The sequence below is a fragment of the Lissotriton helveticus genome, chromosome 4_1, assembly GCF_964261635.1.
Source record: "Lissotriton helveticus chromosome 4_1, aLisHel1.1, whole genome shotgun sequence".
NCBI lineage: Eukaryota > Metazoa > Chordata > Amphibia > Caudata > Salamandridae > Lissotriton > Lissotriton helveticus.
Genome location: NC_136063.1, coordinates 487,092,839 through 487,113,446, shown reverse-complemented (window position 1 = coordinate 487,113,446; position 20,608 = coordinate 487,092,839). Strand labels below are relative to the sequence as shown.

The following is a 20,608-nucleotide window of genomic DNA, read 5'->3' as shown; positions in this document are numbered from 1 at the left end:
TGAGTAAAACTGTTGTGGTACTGATTCAGATGAGGGCCCCAGATGGGTGCATGTAAGCGCAGAGTAGGTTAACAGTGGTCACTGTACCGAGCAGAGTGATTAACCCTCCTCTGCTCTGCATTAACCCGGGAGAAGATACATCTACATCCAGCATCCGCAAGACACTATTGAAGACAACTAATGCTACAGAGGCGGTCTTACTCCCGGCTACTCGGCGCTTGCACACACCCATCTGGTGCCCTCATCTGAATTAAATACTTCACTCACCCTAGGCTCCATGTGAGTAGGGTTCCCTTGTTTCTTGTTATAAAGACTTAAAGAGTTTGGGGGCATATTATCAAGAACGGCATTAAAATTATCGCCTCTTTAGCGGGAGGAAACTATTGCTAAAGTGGCGATAATGAGCTTGATTATAGGCCCTTGTGAATTCCCATAGAAGCCCAGGTTCTTGTGTGAACATGGGCTTCAATGGGAATTCACAAGGGCATACTATCAAGCCAATTATTGCCGCTTTAGCGGCAGTTTCCTGCCGCTAAAGCAGCTAACATTTTAACGACATTTCTAGATAATATACCTCTTGTTATCCTTCACCATGGGGGATCAAATTATAGGATTTTATTTGCAATACTGGGTACCACTAGTTTAGATGTCCTATATATTTTTGGGAAAAATAAATGTTAAGCATAATTCATTCCGTGATGGCTTTTTGTTTTAGTCCTACATCAAGCAGAAAGAAAAAAGGGTCAAGACCAATTACTACGCAGAGATAAACATTGAAACGAAGCGATCCAGGAGGGAGACTGCAGGGATTCTGAACAGCTCCTCTTCTAATGATTTCAATAAGATTGAGGGTTTGAAGAGCACAGATCAATACAATTCCGGACCCCATCATAAAATCCCAACACCACTCATATCTACCCAGGGACCTAGCAGATCAAAGTGTGTTTGGCTCATTGGTGCAGAGACACAAAGTTCCTCTAAGCACAAATACTGCAGTCAACCCTTATGGAAGCTCACCTATCAAAAATCAAAAACATTCCCTAGTGCTTAGTATATGGATCCCTGCTCAACCTCATTTAAACCCACACATATCCAGGGGTACACAAGTGTGAGCCATGCCTAGGCAGGGATATTGTCCGCCTTGAGGAAGAGGGAAAATAATTACCATGTTTTTGACAAATGCCATGCAAATTGCATTGTTTCAGCCAGACATTCAGGATGATGGAATTGTGATTTCCAGAAATAGAAACATTATAATGTGCAAGTGTTGAAAATATATGGTTATGGTAGGTTTTCCTAAAATCCCCATGTGATATTTGTGACTAAAAACACATCCCCGAAACCCACATTTCTCTTTGAGTTGCAAATCTCCACAGTGCACTTGCACCTAGTGTATCACCTGTGTGAACCTGACCCAATAGAAACCCCTTTATGATTTCATGCTAAGGAGACTAAGAGGAACACAAATGGGGTCGAACCTTGCCAAGCATATGTTTTTGATTAAAGGTGGCTGTAGATGGAAGAAATGTGATACAGATAATGTTCAGCGTATTCTCTCAGGCAGCCAATTAGGACAAAGGAGGTCTGGCACCCAGCTACCAAACTTGTAGGACTGTAGATTATGAAAATGTGAGGTTATGGTAAGTTTACATAGCGCCCAAGGGTGATACCTGCAACCAAAAGACAAGTAGTCTAAGCCAGCTTTCCATTTCCAGTTGCTTTCTAAATTCTCCAATGCACTGTAGCCAGTTTATCGCCTATGGAAACCGAGAAACCATAGAAAACCTGTTGTTACCAAGTACAAGCTTGCTTAGGAGGCCCAGAGGAACATTTGTGATTAAGACATGGCAGTTTCTGCATGAGGGAAACTGTAATAAATTACCATGTTTTGGAAAAAATCCTACACATATGACAAACATCACGTTCAGTGTAGTTTCTAATGGAGCCATTGAGTCCGACTGTTTACAAATATTCGCCTGGTCCACCTTCTTTGTGCATTTGAAAAGCAACCTTGTTAGTGAGATTTTTCCCCCTATTATTTTAGATCAGAGAAGCGCTTAATGATCTTTAACTCTGACCGAGGAAGAGTCCTCTGGAATTCACCGGCTGCTTGTTACTGACAGATATGTAGAAACCTACCTGATAGGTTTACTTCTCCAGCTTTAATTCTATTGGTATGTCTTATCCGCCAACTACTCTGGCTATCGCTATCATCTTTACTTTATAATGTCCATAGGCTGACTGATGGCTTTTTGTATTCCCTTCTTTTACCCCCCTCCTGTTTTTCTCAGAGATACAACCGAAGTCCTTTTCATCTGGATTGTGCTGAGATCTTGTTTTGTTGAGGCCTGTATATATATATATCTGAATATTCGGTGTGCCTCAAATCTCTGAAAATGGTATGTTTCAGTGTTGCAGAAATATCTTGTTGCATGCTGGTGTCGACCTCTATGGGGTGTGGAAGCATAATATATCCACTCTTTGGTGTCAACTTCTCTGCTGGGTGCACGTGAACTATTCTTCCCCCAAATCTACATTCTCTTTCTCTATTGGGTCTGTTAAAGATTCTGGCACATCTTGGGACCTGGCTTTAATATTCTTATTATTTATTCTTGGGTGTTTTTTATTATTTTCTTGAAGGTGTATTTTAGACATATAGCCCATGTCTTTTTCTCATGTCGAATTAATATTGTGTGTTCTAAATATGAATCATGCGGTTTCTCATCTCTTATCATCTTTGATTGTTTATTCGATCCCCCTGAACCCCATTTTTCGTTCTCTGGATGGGTAAAAATTCTGTGCCTGTTTAAAGTATGTATATATTCTCTTCACAGACATCCTGTCCCACTATGCCTCTGTATACTCCTGCCCTGATGAAGGTGTAGCCCCGGCCGGGGCTTTACACCGAAACGCGCGTTGGCGTTTTCTACATCCAGGGACCACCTGAGCGATCTGGGGTTCTTCCCTAGTGGATTGTTTTCCATCTATTACCTTCAGATCAACCATTGGCTATGATATATCGGTGGAGTTGTGTGTTGTGTGTGACTAAAGTTGTATGTATGTTGGTATGAAAGTGTAGGCTGGCATGTGGGTTTGCTATGATGATGTGATTGAGTTATTTTTATATTAAATGATAAGATGATGCAATTATTTATGCAATTATTATGTATTGAGAAAGCTTGCTTTTCCATGTAATAAAATCTTTATATTTTTGTAACTATTTTGTGAGGTTCATATGTGTGGTTCAGGGGTTGATGCAAGTATATAAGGACCTATTTCTAGGCCTACACTAGACCTTTACGGGCAGGCTATTTCTGTTCTCTTTTGTTTATTGCATTTTCCCTGCCTACCTGCCTTGAAGTTACGAGGGGTCCCCCTTCTATTCAGTGTGTTTTCCTAAGCCAGCCAGTCAGGGGCAATATATATCTAGCTAGACCTTATAGATTTCTGAGGCTGTACAGACTTAGAAAACATACAGGTTTTGTCCTTTCCATATAGTCCTGCATTTGACATCTATATCACTCATGGGTTCATAGATATTAGCAAGCCCTATTCTGCTTCATGTAAATTCTAAGGGAAACATCCTTTACCATGCATCAATTACAACGAGGTATGTTACATTGCGGTTTTGACTACACAAGTCATTGCATCAACTTGCACTGGAAGGCGCTCTAGACTAAGGAATAGTGTAAATTAACATTCCAACACCTTCCCTATTGTACGTAGACTGGAGTTGGAATAGTAATTCACACTGTCCATAAGTCCAGCACCCTCCAGCGCAAGTCGATGTAACGACTTGCATTGTCAAGACCGCGATGTAACATACAGCTTTGTAATAGAATGCGATGTATCGTCATACATCCAGATTCTGGATGTGAATGAATGCTAATTGTGCTGTATCAGAGGCAAGGAAAATGCATTTAATACAGGGGTCATGGTCACAGAAGAATTATTCTATCCAAAAGCTTACATTTTTCACTTTGAAGTAGATGATAACCAACATGTTTCCTGATTTTCTGTGTGGTAACAGATTTATGGTGATAACGAACAAATCCCCCATAAGTATGTGGGCATCATAGCCACAGGTCACCCATGGCTAGTCGGAAGGTCCACATATGGCTCATCACTACAGTACAGATCTTGGAGGACAAACACGGATGACAACGGCATAATCAGGTGTCCACATCTCCAGGAGCCAGAACCTCCAATAGTAGAACTGTCATCTACATTAGCAAAGCCTTTGTACTCTGTAAGGCTATGGTTGCATTGCCTACCTAGGTGAAATCAACCATCTGAGAATAGGAGGGATCCTGGTTGTCAGTTCTGATACCCTTCCATCAGCCTACTGAAACGTCTCCTAGTTGTATCTGACATCTGCACCATGCCTGCACCCTGAAGAAAGCAGAGAAATAACCTAGGGGATCACAGCATTTAATCAGTACTGAATGGAAAGAAGATGGACATTTTGTGATGTGGTAAGGCTCAGTTGTGTTTACCCAGAGACGTGTCATTCTCTGTGCCTTATATGGACTTTTTGTTCAGTGAAAGGTCATTCAACAAGAGGCTTAGAATCTTCGGACTCACACTTTCCTTCGGCCAGTATTATCAAGAAGTCCTCAATAGATGCTTCAGCAGTCCCTGCATGATGACAACAGATATCGAATATTTGATGAGTTCTTTGATATGGTTCAAAGGAGGGTGTATTGGACCTTATGTTGAGAGGCATCACAAATGCTGCAGCTTTCACATTGTCAGTAAAATTCAACCAAAGATTGCAGCAGTGATGCCACAGTTGGAAAGATGTGGGCCTGGACGTTATGTCATTGCCACATGACAACCGAAGAATGCAAACAATCTGTGTGATTTCAGACCTCTGGGATAAATCACATGTCAGACTTCATTCTGATCAGGTTAATGACTTTGACAGCATTGCAATAAGGTCCACACAGAATCTGAAAGAGTTCATGACAAGGGTATCCAAGGTGTCCTCGATGCAGGTGTATCAAAAGGGCACATGCTGAACATGTTGGGCGGCAAGAAGACCAAATGGAACAAGCAAACCTGCAAATGTGAAAGAATTGATTCCACAGGGATTATTCCTTAATTCTCTCTCTTTGAATTCCCTAATTTCCTTTGAGGTAAGGGGCAATACCCAACTAGCTGTGGACACATGCTTCAGTATCCCAACCCATTGCAGTATTCCTGAAATGTTTTGCTTGTACTAATAAGATCTTGAGTGGCAGCGGATGAGAATTTCCAAATGTACGCAAATGTGGCAGCCAAGAACATGCAGTTTATCATGGAGACATAGTGCTGCTTTGCTTTTAAGCTTTCACAAAAAGGAAAAGGTAATATAGGCGATTGCCAGGATTTCACATTCTTATCAGGAAGTTACAAGACATCTCTCTGTAAATGCACCACAGGGAGATAGGCCCAGGATTGGCAATATTTCTCACCCACAATAACCTGGGTCATTTGCAACAATTGTTAAGAGGTCAGAGACCGATGTACTAATCCTGTTTGCAGTTGAAAATTCTGCAGTTCACAAAATCACAGGCTTTGCAGATGCCAAAGGGCAAGTCTCAATGTAAAAAGGACACATTGTTTGTCAGAAGTGACTTTCCTGCTCACAAAATACTCTTTGTAACTGATAACAATTCGATAGGAATACCTTCTGGTATTTAGACAGAATATTGGAAACAAAAATATTGTCAGACAAAATATTGTGTCAAGTACACATAGGACAAGAATATTGTGAATGTAAGTTTCTGTAGGTAAGCACAGTTTTACTATGTACAACTCCATATATATGAACAATGATGGTATATATCATCAAGGTACATAGATGTGAGTTAAGAATAGTAAATGCAAACTTAACTATTTGCACTTGCCTTCTCAATATTTTGGTCTTCGATATTTTTGAGACGATATTCTGTCCACATTATATTGTTGTTTCCGATATTCTGTCAGTGATCCCAACTGTTAATTTGAAAGCAGCCCCTGTAACTTTAAAAGCAGCCCCTGCCTCTTGAAGCAATTCAGGCTGCTTAAAAAAAGTCAATCAGGGATTGAGCAAGGCCACCATCCCTTTATTTGCAGCTATTCTCCAGGCCGTATTAAAGGACTCCTGCTTCATAAATAATAATAAGGTAGAAGCTTTTTGAATCTCCGTGAATGGGCTTTTTGTGATGTGGCTGATTAGTACATAAGTGGCAAACTAAAATGAAAGTTGGGGCTCAAACCAGTTGGAGTGCAAAAAACAGTGACTGGTTTGTTACTTTATACTTTGCCCCCAGGGTTTTCTATCCTAGAATGATAGCCCAATTGCCAGTTACCCACAGTCAAATGCAAAAACCCCAACAATGGGCTACAGAAACCTAAAAAGATCCTGTATTTAAAAATGAAACATCTGAGAGAGACCCATATGAGGACCTCTGGCATGTATTTCATGATTATATATCAGCGCCACCAGCAATACTACCTCCAACAATGCAGCTGGTGGAAATAAATCAGGAGACCAAGCAAACTGTTATTTAAACCAGCGATGGTCAGAGCCAAGACTGTCAATCACATGGCATCTGAACCTCCACAGCCTTTTCCCGCTCCTGTGGTCCCTGTTATGGCACTGCAAAAGCAGAAGCCACATCACTTTAAGGATCAGACAGAGACTAATCACATATTGCATTTACTAATGACGCACCCTTTCCCTATAGAGATTTTTACATCATGATAGAGGTACAAAAGAATTTTACAGCCAAATATGTTGTTAAATAATTTAATGTTACATGTACTGTACTGTCAAGAGCTGTAAGATTCCTGTAAGATATAATTAAGCGATTATTCACATAACAGTCCTTGGTAGTAGAAAATAACTTTTAGCTTGTTATTCCTAGGGGACAAGGGTGAATTTCAGGAGAGGATGGTGTCAGGGTGTTTCCCTTGGCGGTGTACCTTTGGAAATGTGTAAGAGCGCTTTTCCTTCTGAGGGCACATATCCTTGCAGCTCTCCTAATACCAACCTGAACTGAGGGGCTTGCACACTGTGGGACACCTGGGCCGCACAAGAGAGCTTTGCACTTTAGTTGTCAGCAGGTAAGGGGGCAGTGGACAGTACCCCCTCTTATTGTTGGAATGGTGGATCTCCAGTTTACTTCAGTGCAGGAAAGAGGGAGTATAAGGTAAGGTTCCAATGACCCACCAATGTAACTGCCTTGTTTGGCAGAATGTCTAATAGTGGTTTTGCTGTGATAAGGACAGGATCCACTTTAGAACTCACTGAAACAGCTAGGAAATTGAACGCATGATAAGGCCATAATTGTCAGTCCATCTCTCTCACTTTACCAAATATTGTAACTTGGATCTCTATGTAAGTTCACATGGCAGAAATATTTATGTTACTAAGATAATAACCTAAAATGTTACGGACATTTCAGCATTTACAATATTGCCAAAACCTTAGTCTAATACTGAGACCCTTATCTTCGCATTTTCGAAACCATCTTTAAAAAAATAAAAATCTGAAAGAGACAATTAATTATGGATTCTTCACCTTAGAATTACCCCCAGGCGTCAGACTGACTCCGGTGAATTTTTTCCTCAGCAGTATCTCTGCCTGTCGATCGGTGGCGTCGGTCAATGCCGCGTTCGTTGTTGGAATCGTAGTCGCCAGAATGACGTCGCCGTATCTAATTAGATGCCGCCCTCGCGCGCTGACGTTAGTTCTTTCTTTTTCCGTGCCAGCCAGCGCAGATCCAGAGAGAGCAGTACCTCGAGTCACTTTTTTACTTTCTTTTTTGCGACTTTTGTCAACACCGTTTTTGAGTCAATCGACTCCTGATGCACAGAGGGATGTCACGTCAGACTGGTTTCAAGGCTTGCGACTCCTGTCGCAAATTGATGTCAGTCATGAACCCGCACCTCGTGTGCCTTTGGTGCCTTTTGTGCCTCGACCACGACCCAAAGTCGTGCTCCGACTACCAGGCCATGAACCCAAAGTCTTTTCAGTGGCGGTCCAGAAAGCTTCTCGAGGCCTGGCAGTCTGCTCTGTGCTGTTCAAAGGCCTCAGTCGAGGGGGAGGTCGTGTACTGATCACGGAGCCACAACCACCATTCATCATCGAAGTCTTCATCTTCAGGTAAGTCGAAGCACAAGAAGAACGCGAAGAAGCATCGTCGCTCTTTGCATTCTCCCTGTCTGTCGACCGAGGTGACGCAGGGAAGCGGAAGGTAGACGTCTGACTCTGCCCGCGGAGCCTGTTGGGTCGACTCCGGCTTTCCCTCTCTTTCCGGGAGCCGGAGCGACCCCTGCCCCTGCTTTGAAGCTTTTATGAAAACTTGCATTCCATCTTTGGGCAGCCCGACTCTGCCGGTGTGCCCTCAGGCCCTGCGTACTCGGTTTGGGGCTGTAGGTCTTCGATGCCGGCGGCTTTGGCACTGCAGGGCCCACAAGAATCCAGGCCTGGATCCGGATAGGTGCCGGTCGACCTCGTGACACCTGCTCCGGCACCGAATCCAGTGATGAAACCCCGCCGCCTCCGACACCGGTTGTGTCCCCAGCCGGTGTCGGCCTGGCCTCCCCCTCGATGACGACACAGAGCCGAAATGACATCGCCTGATGTCGGAACCGACACTGACTGATACTTATGTACACCTGTTCTCCCCTGATGTTTCCTACAGCGCTGAGTGGCTTACAGGAGAAGGAGGGGTCTGTGGACCCCTTTGCAGACCAGTTGGAGGAACTGGACTGGAGAGAGGAGTTGGGTGAGGCCATTGGTCTGGACACCTCCACAGACCTTGACATGCTATCTCCCCCTACCATGGCTATGGAGAAGGGTGCACCTTACACAGTGGTATTGCGTAGGGCAGCCGATGCCTTAAACCTCGAGCTTCCTACAGTGGTAGTGAGGACTAACCTCCTGACAGAGGTGCTTCAACCGGCAGCGGCCTCTTCAGAGCCCTTGCTGCCGTTCAATGAGGCCCTTACGGACACCCTTTTGGGCACTTGGTCCAAGCTCAACACAGGTGCTCCTGTGGACAGGATGACTGCTTGATGCCACCGCCTGGCCCCAGGCAACCCCATTTTCCTCTCTTCCCATCCTACCCCATAGCACTTGGTAGTCCAAGCCTCAACATCCAAAGGCACATTCCCTACCGAACCACCTTATAGGAAATTCAAGAAGCCTGACCACCTTGGGAGAAGATGTTTTCATCCTCCAGCTTGGGACTGCGGTTGGTGAACACCGCATGTCTATTGGGCCATTACTCCCACTCAGTGTGGGACACGGTTGTGCATGTGATGCCACAGTGCCCGGAGGATGGCCGGGCCATGATCTCCCATGCTGTTGCCGATGGGAGAGACGCAGCGAAGTTCACCATCCGTGTGGACTGGACTCCCCCGACTCACTGAGCAAGATAATTTCCACATCCATCAGTAGCACTGAGATGCTACACCAGGTTGAGGTCCACTGGCTTTTCGGGGATGTCCAAGCAATGCTTTTAGACATGCCCTTTGATGGCTGTTGCCTGTTTGGCGACAAGGTAGACAACGCGCTCAAGCACTTTAAGGATTCTAGGGCTACGGCCAGATCCTTAGGCCTTGCTTCCACCTCACGCCCACCGCAGTCTGCTTTTTGCCCCTTTCGGGGCTATGGAAGGGGTGCCCCGCCATGTCCTGCTCTGAGCCACAGGCCTACGCAAGCTGTCCAGCCTCTGCACGGCTGGGGATGTGGATCCCACCACCGTGGGTCGGGGTTGCAGCAGGCGGGCCAGTCAACCAGCATCCCTCTGCAGCAGCCTCCAATCCCTCCTAGTCCGACCTTTCAGGCCCATCAATCGCCAGTGGCGGCAGGATTTACCATCACTTTCCTCACTCGCTCAACATCACATCGGACAGGAGGGTTTTGCAGATAGTCCGTCACATGTCTGGGGATCACCTGGCCCATCTCCAACAGGAAGTTACGGCTCTCTTGGCCAAAGGAGCCATAGAGCGCGTTCCTGCCCCAGAAGTAGGTAGTGGTTGTTATTCCCACTATTTTCTGGTGCCCAAGACGGACAAAGGCCAGCGTCCTCTCTTGGATCTCAGGAACGTCAACCGCCTCCTCCAGAAGGAGAAGGTCAACATGTTCACACTAGCTCAGGTCCTGTCTGCTCTTGACCCTGTAGACTGGATGGTAGCGTTGGACTTGCAGGATGCTTATTTTCACATCCCCATCCTGCGTTATCTGCGGTTCACGGTAGGCCACACGCACTTTCAGTTCTTCGTGCTCCCCTTTGGCTTTACCAGTGCCCCTCAGTAAGTGCAGACCTCCTGCATTTGCTGGGGTTCACTATCAACGTGCCAAAGTCACACCTGATTCCCTCTCAGAAGCTCCTTTTCATTGGAGCAGTTCTGGACACAGTGCAGTTTCGGGCTTATGCTCCCGATCAGCGAGTCGGGAATATTCGGGCTATAATTCCGATCTTTCTGCTTCTATCCCGGGTTTTTATTCAGAATGACCCTAAGGCTACTGGGCCTCAGAGCCTCCTGCATCCTGCTGGTGGACTATGCCAGGTGGCATATGTGGGCTCTGCAGTGGGACCTGAAGTTCCAGTGGGCATAGCATCAGGGGAATGTTTCCAATTGCGTCCAGATCTCGGAGGGCACTGCACACCAATTGCTTGCAGTGGTAGCTAACCAACCGGAATTGGCTCCACGGCAAATCACTCTCCCTTACCCAACCAGAGTTCACAGTGGTGACAGATGCATTACTTCTGAGGTGGGGCGGCCACATGGGAGAGGCATAGATCAGAGTCCTCTGGTCTCCAGCAGAGTCCGGGCTTCATATCAAGCTTCTGGAGCTTCGGGCGATTCGTCTTGTGCTAAAAGCATTTTTTCCCTCTGTCTGGGGAAGAGTGGTGCAGGTGTTCACAGACAACACCAACGCCATGTGGTACAGCAACAAACAGGGAGTGGGGGTTTATGGACCCTATGTCAAGAGGCTCGCCACCTTTGGACATGGCTGGAACATCAGGGCATATCCCTGGTTATTCAACACCTGGCAGGTTCTCTGAATGCCAGGGCGGACGAGCTCAGGTGCATGATGGATGACGAATGGCGACTTTACTCGGAGGTGGTGCAAGGTCTCTTTCAGCAGTGGGGAGAGCCTTGGTTAGATCTATTTGCCACCAAAGAGAACACGCATTGTCAGCAGTTCTGTGCATTGGAATTTCCAAGGCGGCACGTGCTAGGCAACACTTTTTCTCCCGAGTGGAGTTGCGGTCTTCTATACGCCTTTCCGCCTATACCACTTCTGCCTGCTGAAGAAGATCAAGCGTGACCGAGCCCACACCATCCTTGTGGCCCCGGATCGGGCATGGAGAGTCTGGTATCCCAAGCTATTACACATGGCCATCGATCCTCCGATCAGACTGCCCCTTCGGGAGGATCTTCTATCGCAGCATCAGGGGACATTCCTCCACGTGAACCTATCCAGCCTCCACCTCCTTGCGTGGAGATTGAATGGTGACAGTTGACAGCTTTTGACCTTCCTCTCGAAGTCTGTAATTTTATCTTGGCAGCCAGGCGTCCCTCTACTAAAACGGTATATGCCTGTAAATGAACCAAATTTGTGGAAAGGCTGTGGATCCCCTTTCTGCTCCCCTTACAGAAGTTCTCCTCTTCATTCTTTCTTTGGCCCAGCAGGACTCTGCTCTGGGCACTCTCAAAGGTCACCTTTCTGCCATTTCGGCCTTCCTTCGGCTGCCTGACCAGCCTTCTCTTTTAAAGTCCCCTATTGTAAATCGTTTCCTTAAGGGCATTACTCAATTGTATCCTCCAACTCCTTTCATGATGCCCTGGTGGGACTTGAACCTGGTTCTTACTTATCTGATCTGTGCTACTTTGGAGCCACTACATAACTGTCCTATAAGACTCTTAACCCTTAAAACTGCCTTTCTGGTTTCCCTCAACTCAGCTTGCAAATTGGATGAGCTACACACCCTTTCTTCTAAGCCTCCTTTCCTGGCTGTTTGTCCTCTGCACTAGGCCTTCTTTCCTTCCCTAAGTGCTTACCGCTTTCATATAGGACAGACCATCATTTGCCCACCTTCTTTCCGCCTCCGCATCCTTCTAAAGAGGAAGAGAGGCTACATCTTCTGGATCCAAAACATGCGCTGTCATTCTATCTGGATCGCACAATACAATTCCGTGTGGATGACCAGCTCTTGGTTGGCTATGTGGGGGCCAAGAAAGGTCGGGCTGTGCAAAAATGAACCATCTCCCGATCAAATCAGGTGCTTTTTTAAGCGCGACTACTCAACCATAGGGTCTCAAGGCGCTGGTGGGTGTGTGTGTGTGTGGGGGGGGGGTTCACAGGTTCCAGTCCATCAAGGAGGGGGTCTGTCAAAGAGCCAGGTTTTGAGGTTTCTTGCGAAGATGGGGAGCAATGTTATCTGTCTGAGGTGGAGTGGAAGGTTGGCTTTGGCTCTGGCCATGTGAAAGGAGAAGGAGCGGCCTCCCGATCTAGTCTTTCTGGTGCGGGGGACCACGGCGTAGGAGAGCTGGGCTGATCGTCGGGTCCTTTGGGGTGCGTGGAATTTGAGTTGGCTCTTCGGGTATGCTGGTCCAGTGTTGTGGAGGGCCTTGTGAGTGTGGGTTAGCATCTTTAAGGTGACTCTAGCTTTGATGGGGATCTAGTGGAGTGTGCGCAGGTGCTGGGAGATGTGGCAGTGTCTTGGCAGGTTGAGGACCAGTCTTGCGGCGGCGTTTTGGATGTTCTGTAGCTTGCGGGTGAGGTTTTTGTTTATTCCGGGATAGAGTGTGTTTTTACCATGGTCGAGCCTGCTGGTGACCAGGGTGTGAGTGATGGTCTTTCTGTGTTCGAGGGGGATCCATTTGAAGGTCTTACGGTAAATATTTTGAAGGTGATTCTTTTTTTCTATGGGGAGCCAGTGGAGGTTCGGCAGGAGTTGGGTGATGTGCTCGTGTCGAGGGATGCTGCGGACAAGTCTGCCTGCGGTGTTTTGTATGGTCTGGAGTTTGCGGAGCAGGGACTTGTTGATCCCGGCATAGAGGGAGTTTCGGTAGTCCAGTCTTCTGGTTATGAGTGCGTGGGGTACAGGGGTAGCCTTGCTGGAGTTTTATGGATGATGTAATTTAAGATGGCCGCCCGTAGGGGCAGAGAGCGAAGTCCTGGCGGAGTCAGCAAGATCATGGCAGGATGACGGCAGTCTTCTCTCCCATTTCCAGCCAGCAGCTAAATCAGGCATGTGGACCTCCAGACTGGCAGACAGGAAGACCGCCAAAAGAGTCCACTCTATCACGACCCTCCAAGATCTAAATCATGCCCAAAGTCTTGAAATATTAAACACATTCAAAACTACCCTATATCTTATTGCAAAAATAGGTTCAATAGTTACTGTAAAGAGCAGGTTGTACAGCGCTACAACTTTAGGCCCTTTGAAGTGTGTGCTTGCTCAGTGTCTTGCCCTACATTTTGTATCGACTTTGGAAGAAAATGCTCTAACCAGGTTTCGGGAAGCTCCCACAGCTGCTAGCTGTGATGAGTCATATGGAAATACGTGCAGACAAGCCTTTAAGTGGAGAAAGTTGGGGCTCTCTAAAAGGGAACATGTAAAATACATATCTGTGATTCCCATAGTGTGCGACCGGGACAGTATTTTGGTTTCTCTCTCAGATGTTCATGCATCCATGCGTATAACACAACAATCAATCAGGGGAATTGTAAGTGCACTACTCCCCCATGAGAGTCTCAAGGCGCTGAGAGGGTGGGGGTGATGGGGATTTGCAGCTCCATTTAGAGGAAGAGCCAGGTCTTGAGTGTCTTCCTGAAGGTGTTCAGGGAGGGGGTGTGTCTGATGTTGATTGGGTGTTCGTTCCAGGTCTTGGTCGCGATGTACGAGAAAGCTCTTCCCCTGATTCTGGCTCTGCAAATAAGCTGGATTACGGCGAGGTCGTCAGATTGGAGGTTTTGCCTGGGTGTGTGGAAGGAGATTCTCTCATTAAGATATTTGGGCCGGTGTTGTGTGTCTCCCCACCACCACTGTTGCCTTCCATCAGTCCTCCAACAACAGGACACCACCAGCCCAAAGGGAACATCCAAATCTAGGTGGGACCCTGCCGTCAGGACAGTGACAGTGGGTGGTTCACCCGCACAGAAGACCGCAGAGGTGACGGTCTTCTGTCTATCGTGTGTACATCTAGATGGGGCAGGCGGACCACAGCCAGCCAACAGTCTTCAGGGGCCACGGCGGCGGCAGGCCGCAGTCAGACCGCCAAGATCGAAATCAGGCCCTATACGTTCCCACTGCTTATAAACCCTACCTTTCTCACTAAATTCATTTTGTTTTAAAATTATAACTTGACAATCTTATTTTCTTTTTTCTTTCGGGAGAACCATCCACGTTTGTACATTATGCTTCCTGGCTTCACTTGCTACATAAAAGTCATACCCAACTTTTACGTCCCACCACTTCCAAATGTCACCAATTGCTACTGTCCTCAACTAGACAGGAGTTTGTATATGGATCATAACTCTTCATGTTGTAATTATTCTCTGTTATATCTTACTAGTTAATATGTGATGAAATGTATGCCTGCCAAAAAGGTTAAACCAAGGGATTTTGGTTTAATAAGTACTGAATTCACGCTACTATGCCTCATTCCAGGATGTAAAATTGAAAATAAGGGACTGGTAAAAACCTTACTCCATAGTGCCAGTACTTACCAGTTGCGCTAAATACCCCCAATTTATTTCACCCTATACAAGAAATCAGGGCCTAAGTAGCACAAATGTGAATAGAACACGTTACTGATGAATACCAAATCTCACCTTTTTGCAGACAAAGTCTCCAGGTAAATATACAATTGAAGTAAGCCTCATCAATATATCGTAAATCATTTGCTTGTCACAGCCCTGTATAAAGAAAAATATAGACATCATTAGTACACTGTGTAGCAGTAAACAGAGGATACAAATTAATATTTCTTCACCAAGCCTGTGCTTGTAAAATAAAGGTGTACACTGCTATGTTTTATGGCTTTATCTAAGCATTCTGCTATTCTATTTCGACCATTTTAACGACAGCTGTGCCAGATTGTGAAGTTTTTGAGAAGTAAAGGCATTGTGGAGAAGTGTGGCTCACTGGTTAGAGGCGGCAGACCCTGAAGCAGAGGTCAGGCCCGGGACCAGGGTTCAAGACCCGACGCGGCAGAATCTTGGGCTCAGTGTCCACGGACTTGATAATTCTCGCCTAGGTGCCTACTATAATCATGGGTCCCACTCTGCAACTCTGGGCAATAGCTTGCTTAATCTCCACAACGGCCCCAACAACGCTGTGATGCTTGGCCTTACCTTGGGGGTGCCCAGGAGTGGGCACTTCACATGGAAAGCCAGGATGGGTTCCACAGCGGTATGCGTACCAGCGCTTTGAGACCCCCTTGGGGGTGATATGTGCGCTATACAAATATTATTATTAATATTAATTCCTCTTGTATGAATGTGTGGTGATGGTAACCTGATGGATAACCTGGACTCTCATTGAAAGTTTGTGTTGAACTTGTTAGATTTCTGCCTGCTTCACAAGTAGTGTGGCAGGATTTGCGGCTGTATGGGTAACAGACTCATGGAGTGTCATGGAACTGATGAGCCAGCAGCATGCCTGATGCAAAACGTGCACGAGTCCATCAATCTACTACACACGTGACAACAGCCTGAGGCCATGACCTAATGCTGGGAGTAACAGCAAATGGGATTAGAAAGGCCTGTGATAGAAGGATCATTTTTATCATTTATGACGACTAATAAGTGCGCAGAAAGCATAACATTTGAGATATTTTGCCAACGAAGTCAGATTATGATCTTGATAGATTCTCTGTGATTGTTTAATTATCGTTTTCATAGATATAAAAATACGGCTGTATTAAAGTTGTACTTCATTTGACGTTAGACAGTCACGACCCAATGCACCAGCAAGTATGAGGGTGCAATGATATGATTTAATAATGGGATGTCACACATGGCTGTATGACACAACATTCCAAGCTCGACGCATCAAAACGATTTGTGGCATCCGCATTCACTGTTTTTCATTAAAGCGACGTTTCTAAATACCAATCCCCATGGACCACTTGTTAAAGTTACTCTAGTGCAACATTATATATATTGATTTCACAGGACACATATTGGATGAACAATTGCTTGCCTTAAATAAGTCAACTTTTTCAACAATGGAAAGGTTTACATCCATGGCAATCGCAAGTTGCATCTTTGTTGGCATCTGCTCCAGCAGTTCAGACTCATCTACAAATGATAAAATATGGTTATTTTCTCTTGTTGTGAACTTCAGTAAATGCTGAAACACAAAAAATGAATTTCAACATTGCTTTTTCTGATTGATAATAGGACACATTTAAAGGCACACCTGAATAATAAGACACTGAGGACACATATTAAGAAACGCCATGCATTTTTAAAATGAATAATCAATCAACATTTTGTAGTATAATACATACAAATATGTACAACATGGTTATGTATGTTATATAAATATATATACATATATGTATACACACACACACATATATATTACCTACTGGCGGTCGCCAGTAGGTATATATAGTTAGGATTTTTTCTCTATGGGATTTTTGAAAATTCTATGTCTAATAACTTTGGCGTTTGTGGACGGAATTGGCTGAAATTTTCAGGAAAATGGCACATTTTGTTTCTGAGCAGCCCCTGAAAATTTTGGGGGGGTTCGTCAAGGGGGGGCCGAGAAAAAAGGGGGGTCCCAAAACGCGTTTTTCCCATGTTAATTTCCATAGGGCGGTTGGCCTCACTTTTAGCCCGAACGGCTGAATGGATTTGCACGAAACTTGGCAAAATTGTAGGGACTGGTAGCCCGATGTGCCTTTTGTAGGTCTCAATATATGTGCTCCAGTGGATTTTGAGAAATTAACGTTTAAAAAAAGATATATATCTGTAAGCGCGCTCTGGGCAGCGCTCCAGGACGCGTACTTTTCGCGCAACGGAGCTTTGTGAAGCGAAGCTGATTGGTTCTCTGGCGTCTGTCAACATTCCAAAAAGTCCGTAGCGGCCGCCATCTTGTCTCTCGGTAGGATCGAGAGACAAGAGGAGGCCAAAACAAAGGGGCAAATAACCATAAGGGGGCATAGTAGATCCTCCCTGACCCCCTAGGTTTAATGTGGAGGCTTTAAAACGGCCCCGCGGGGCAAAAAAAAAAAAAATTTTTTTTTAGTTTTTTTGCGTGGGTAGCGCCCGGTCCGGGAACCGGGAAGCTTTCTGGGCAGCGTACTGCAATGAAAAATGAATGATAGACTTTTCAAATACTGTTGTTAATTGATTGTTGGTTTTGTTGATTATTTTTTATTTTTTTTTATTTTTTAAGGATTGTTTATTGTGTTTAATAATTTATTAAACTTTCTAACGCGGCACGTCATATGACGCATTACGCGACAACGCAGGTCCAGAATATAGTCAAAATGTCTCCACCAACCAGCGGACGGCACACAACCCCTTTCAGCAGGCTAAATAGTTCTGTTAAATGACAACAGAAGGGACAGGCAACAAGAACCATCAGTCAAAGAGGGGAGGGCAAGTTCTTCTCTACCGGGTCACGTTGGAGCGCTACCGGAACTGATCGAATTGGTAGTCTACAGTGTTTCTGGATGTTTCAGACTGAAGCTGGCGTTAGCATGAGAGCACCACCATTTCGTAGCTCCGTCGTGGCCATTCCACGAGCAATCATGCTAGGCGCTCCCCACCAGAAGCCTGCGGGAGTCGGGGGCCCCCAAGACTTTTGTAGAATCTTCAAGGATGAGGGGACGCTTTCGAGAATGGAGCCCAAGCTCTAGCAGACAAGCGTCCGAGTTCCAAGGTGTCGCAGGCCCATTTTAGTGGACCACGCCCAAATCTGAAGAGATGGCCGCCATTTTGAGAGTCCTGTGGCAGCCGCCTATCGCTGCACCGCAAGAGCGGGAGCAACTCAAGTACATGGTGAGCGAGACGCTGTAGTCGAAAGAGCGGGCGGTAAACAGCTGAATAGCGGAAGAGGCACAGTGTAGCAAAAGCGGGCTGAATGGCAAATGAAACGGAAAAGGGGTGCCCCACTACAGCGTGTCTTTAGGTGAAACGGATTGTGGGACAAGGTGAAGAATGGAAGAGTCACCAAAAGGAAAAAAGTTCCGCTTGACCCCGGGAGCCGGCCACCTATGTCGGGGGCGATCTCAGGCCACACCAGGGCAACACGACTTGGGGAGGGGGCCGGAGCCAAGCGCCCCCTCCGAGTCCGCGACATGACACCGTCCCTCGGGGGCCTCCGTCAAGCGGTTCAGGGTGGCACCGCATCACAACAGCCCCCACTTACTTTAAGAATAGTGAAGATGAAGCAATTGCAAATAGGCTTCAGACAATGTTACAAGCACTCCTCAAAACTTTGAACTTTCAGAGTGCATGAGTTGGGACAGCGAGGGGTGATTTGGTTTCTCGGACTGTTTTTCTGGTCTCTCACCACTGGCATACTTTAACGTTTTCTTGTTTCTAGGACATTAATAGGTTTTATCATTACGTTATGTTATCGTTTCTTTGTTTGTTGTTTAATAAAAGTTCATGTTCATCAGTGGCCTACTGATTTTCGTTTTCCTATTTTTTTCTTTCCAGGTTGTTTCATGGTAAAGTTTCTGTTAACAGGATACAGTGATCACTTCGTTATTATTGCATATGTCCTTTTCACTAGGGGTGCTCTCTGGTCGGGCCAGATGACGTATCTCTAGTAAATGGTCCGGGTGAAAAAGGTGCATCAATCAGTGGGGAGTAGATAGGCATGACAGATTACAACGGGGGAGAAAGGTCCGCATTACGTACCCTTTCACTACTTGCAAAGATTTTCCTACGTTTATTTGCAAACAGGGAATACCTCCAAAAAGAACTAATTCCCAAACAGTCAATGTTCGGACAATCAATCAATCAATGAGGAATGAAATAGGTACGACGTGTTAAAGGCTTGCGTTACCTACCCTTCACTATCTGCAAAGGGAGAGAGAATATTCCTATTCTTCCTCGTTTGCAGGTAGAGAAGATCCTTAAGAGAATTAACTTCGAACAATTCAATGCTCGATTGAAACAATCAACAAGGGGTACTGTGAACACAAATGAACGCCGCTTATGTACATACGCATTGCTATTTTCAACAGGTTGTTCCTAATGTTTCTATTTTAGCGAGGTCAAAAAGAGATCCCATTAGTGGCCTACTGATTTTGCTCGATTCCTTTTGTTTTTTTACACGATTTTTCGCTATCTGCAAAGACTAAACAGAGTATTGCGACTCTGTGCTTGTTTGTAAATAGAGAATGAACCAAAGAGAACAATCAATCAAATGGAGAGAGAAGCAGGCACGACGTATTACAAAGGGGGCAAAGGGCTGCGTTAACTACCCTTCACTATCTGCAAAGAGAGAGTACTCCTAATAGAAATGAGGGGTGGGGGGCAGTATTCAAAGCAGATCAGTGTGCATAAACACGAAAATGTTTTTACTTACCACGTACTTGACATTCGACAGCTTATGATATTTGCTATTAAAAAACCATTGAAATTCACTGAAAAAACCATAGGTTATAGACCATATATAGTTAGGAATTAGCATTTACAAAACCTTGAAAATTCACTGAAAAAACCATAGGTTATAGACCATATATAGTTAGGAATTAGCATTTAAAAAACCTTATTTTACTCACACAAAACCATTGAAATTCCATATATAGTTAGTTGCACTAACTATATATCGCGCACCCGCAATCCACTGCTGATCATGTCACATATTACATCATTCATGACATGGTCAGTGACATCACTGATGACATCACTGATGACATCTCAAATGACATCAATGACCACATCACTGATGATATCATTCATGTGACAATACAATGCATCTCCTCACGTTTTAATATAACCTCTGTTTCACCCAGTGTTAAATACAGAGTATAATTTTTGAAACCATTGACACACCAATACTAGTTACTACATACGTACTCACTGATTCCTACGTCTACACACACATTCACTCATTCACCCATACAATCATTCATACATACAATCACTCATCTTTACAACACTATCATATGCACTCATACACCTATACAGACACTTACACTCTGCCACTCATCCATGGAGTTACTCACACACCTAGTCAGTCCTGTAAAGAATCAATCACACTTCCATTTTCTTGTCTATACAGTTAAACATAGAGCACCTTACATTTTCAAACATACACTAACACATACTTACTTTCTTATACAATCATTGATACAAGTACACATTGATCGGCACAGAGTCACACACCTCCCAGCCAGCCACACACACACTCAGTCTCCTATACAAATACTTGGACAATCAATCAATAACCCATATAGTTAATCATATAGCTACTGATCAACACATGCAGCAGTTTACAGAACAACAGACATAATGATGCACAAATTAAGACAGTTTAGTCACTAACCCATGCACTCAGTGAGACACATTTAATCACTCACTCATACATTCAGTCATGCACCTACTAAATCCTTCGTCCAGACACTTATACATCTACTCATT

General features: G+C 45.1%; 1 protein-coding gene across 1 annotated transcript in view; it reads right to left on the bottom strand.

Moving 5' to 3' along the window:
- Positions 1 to 20,608, bottom strand: part of CNGB3 (cyclic nucleotide gated channel subunit beta 3) — a 564,986-nt gene that overhangs the window by 196,601 nt on the left and 347,777 nt on the right. Inside the window, exons 11-12 of the mRNA XM_078686155.1 lie at positions 16,200 to 16,297; positions 14,828 to 14,911 (exon numbers count right to left, since the gene is read on the bottom strand). Coding sequence (XP_078542281.1) covers positions 14,828 to 14,911; positions 16,200 to 16,297 — 182 coding nt within the window. The remainder of the gene's footprint in view (positions 1 to 14,827; positions 14,912 to 16,199; positions 16,298 to 20,608) is intronic.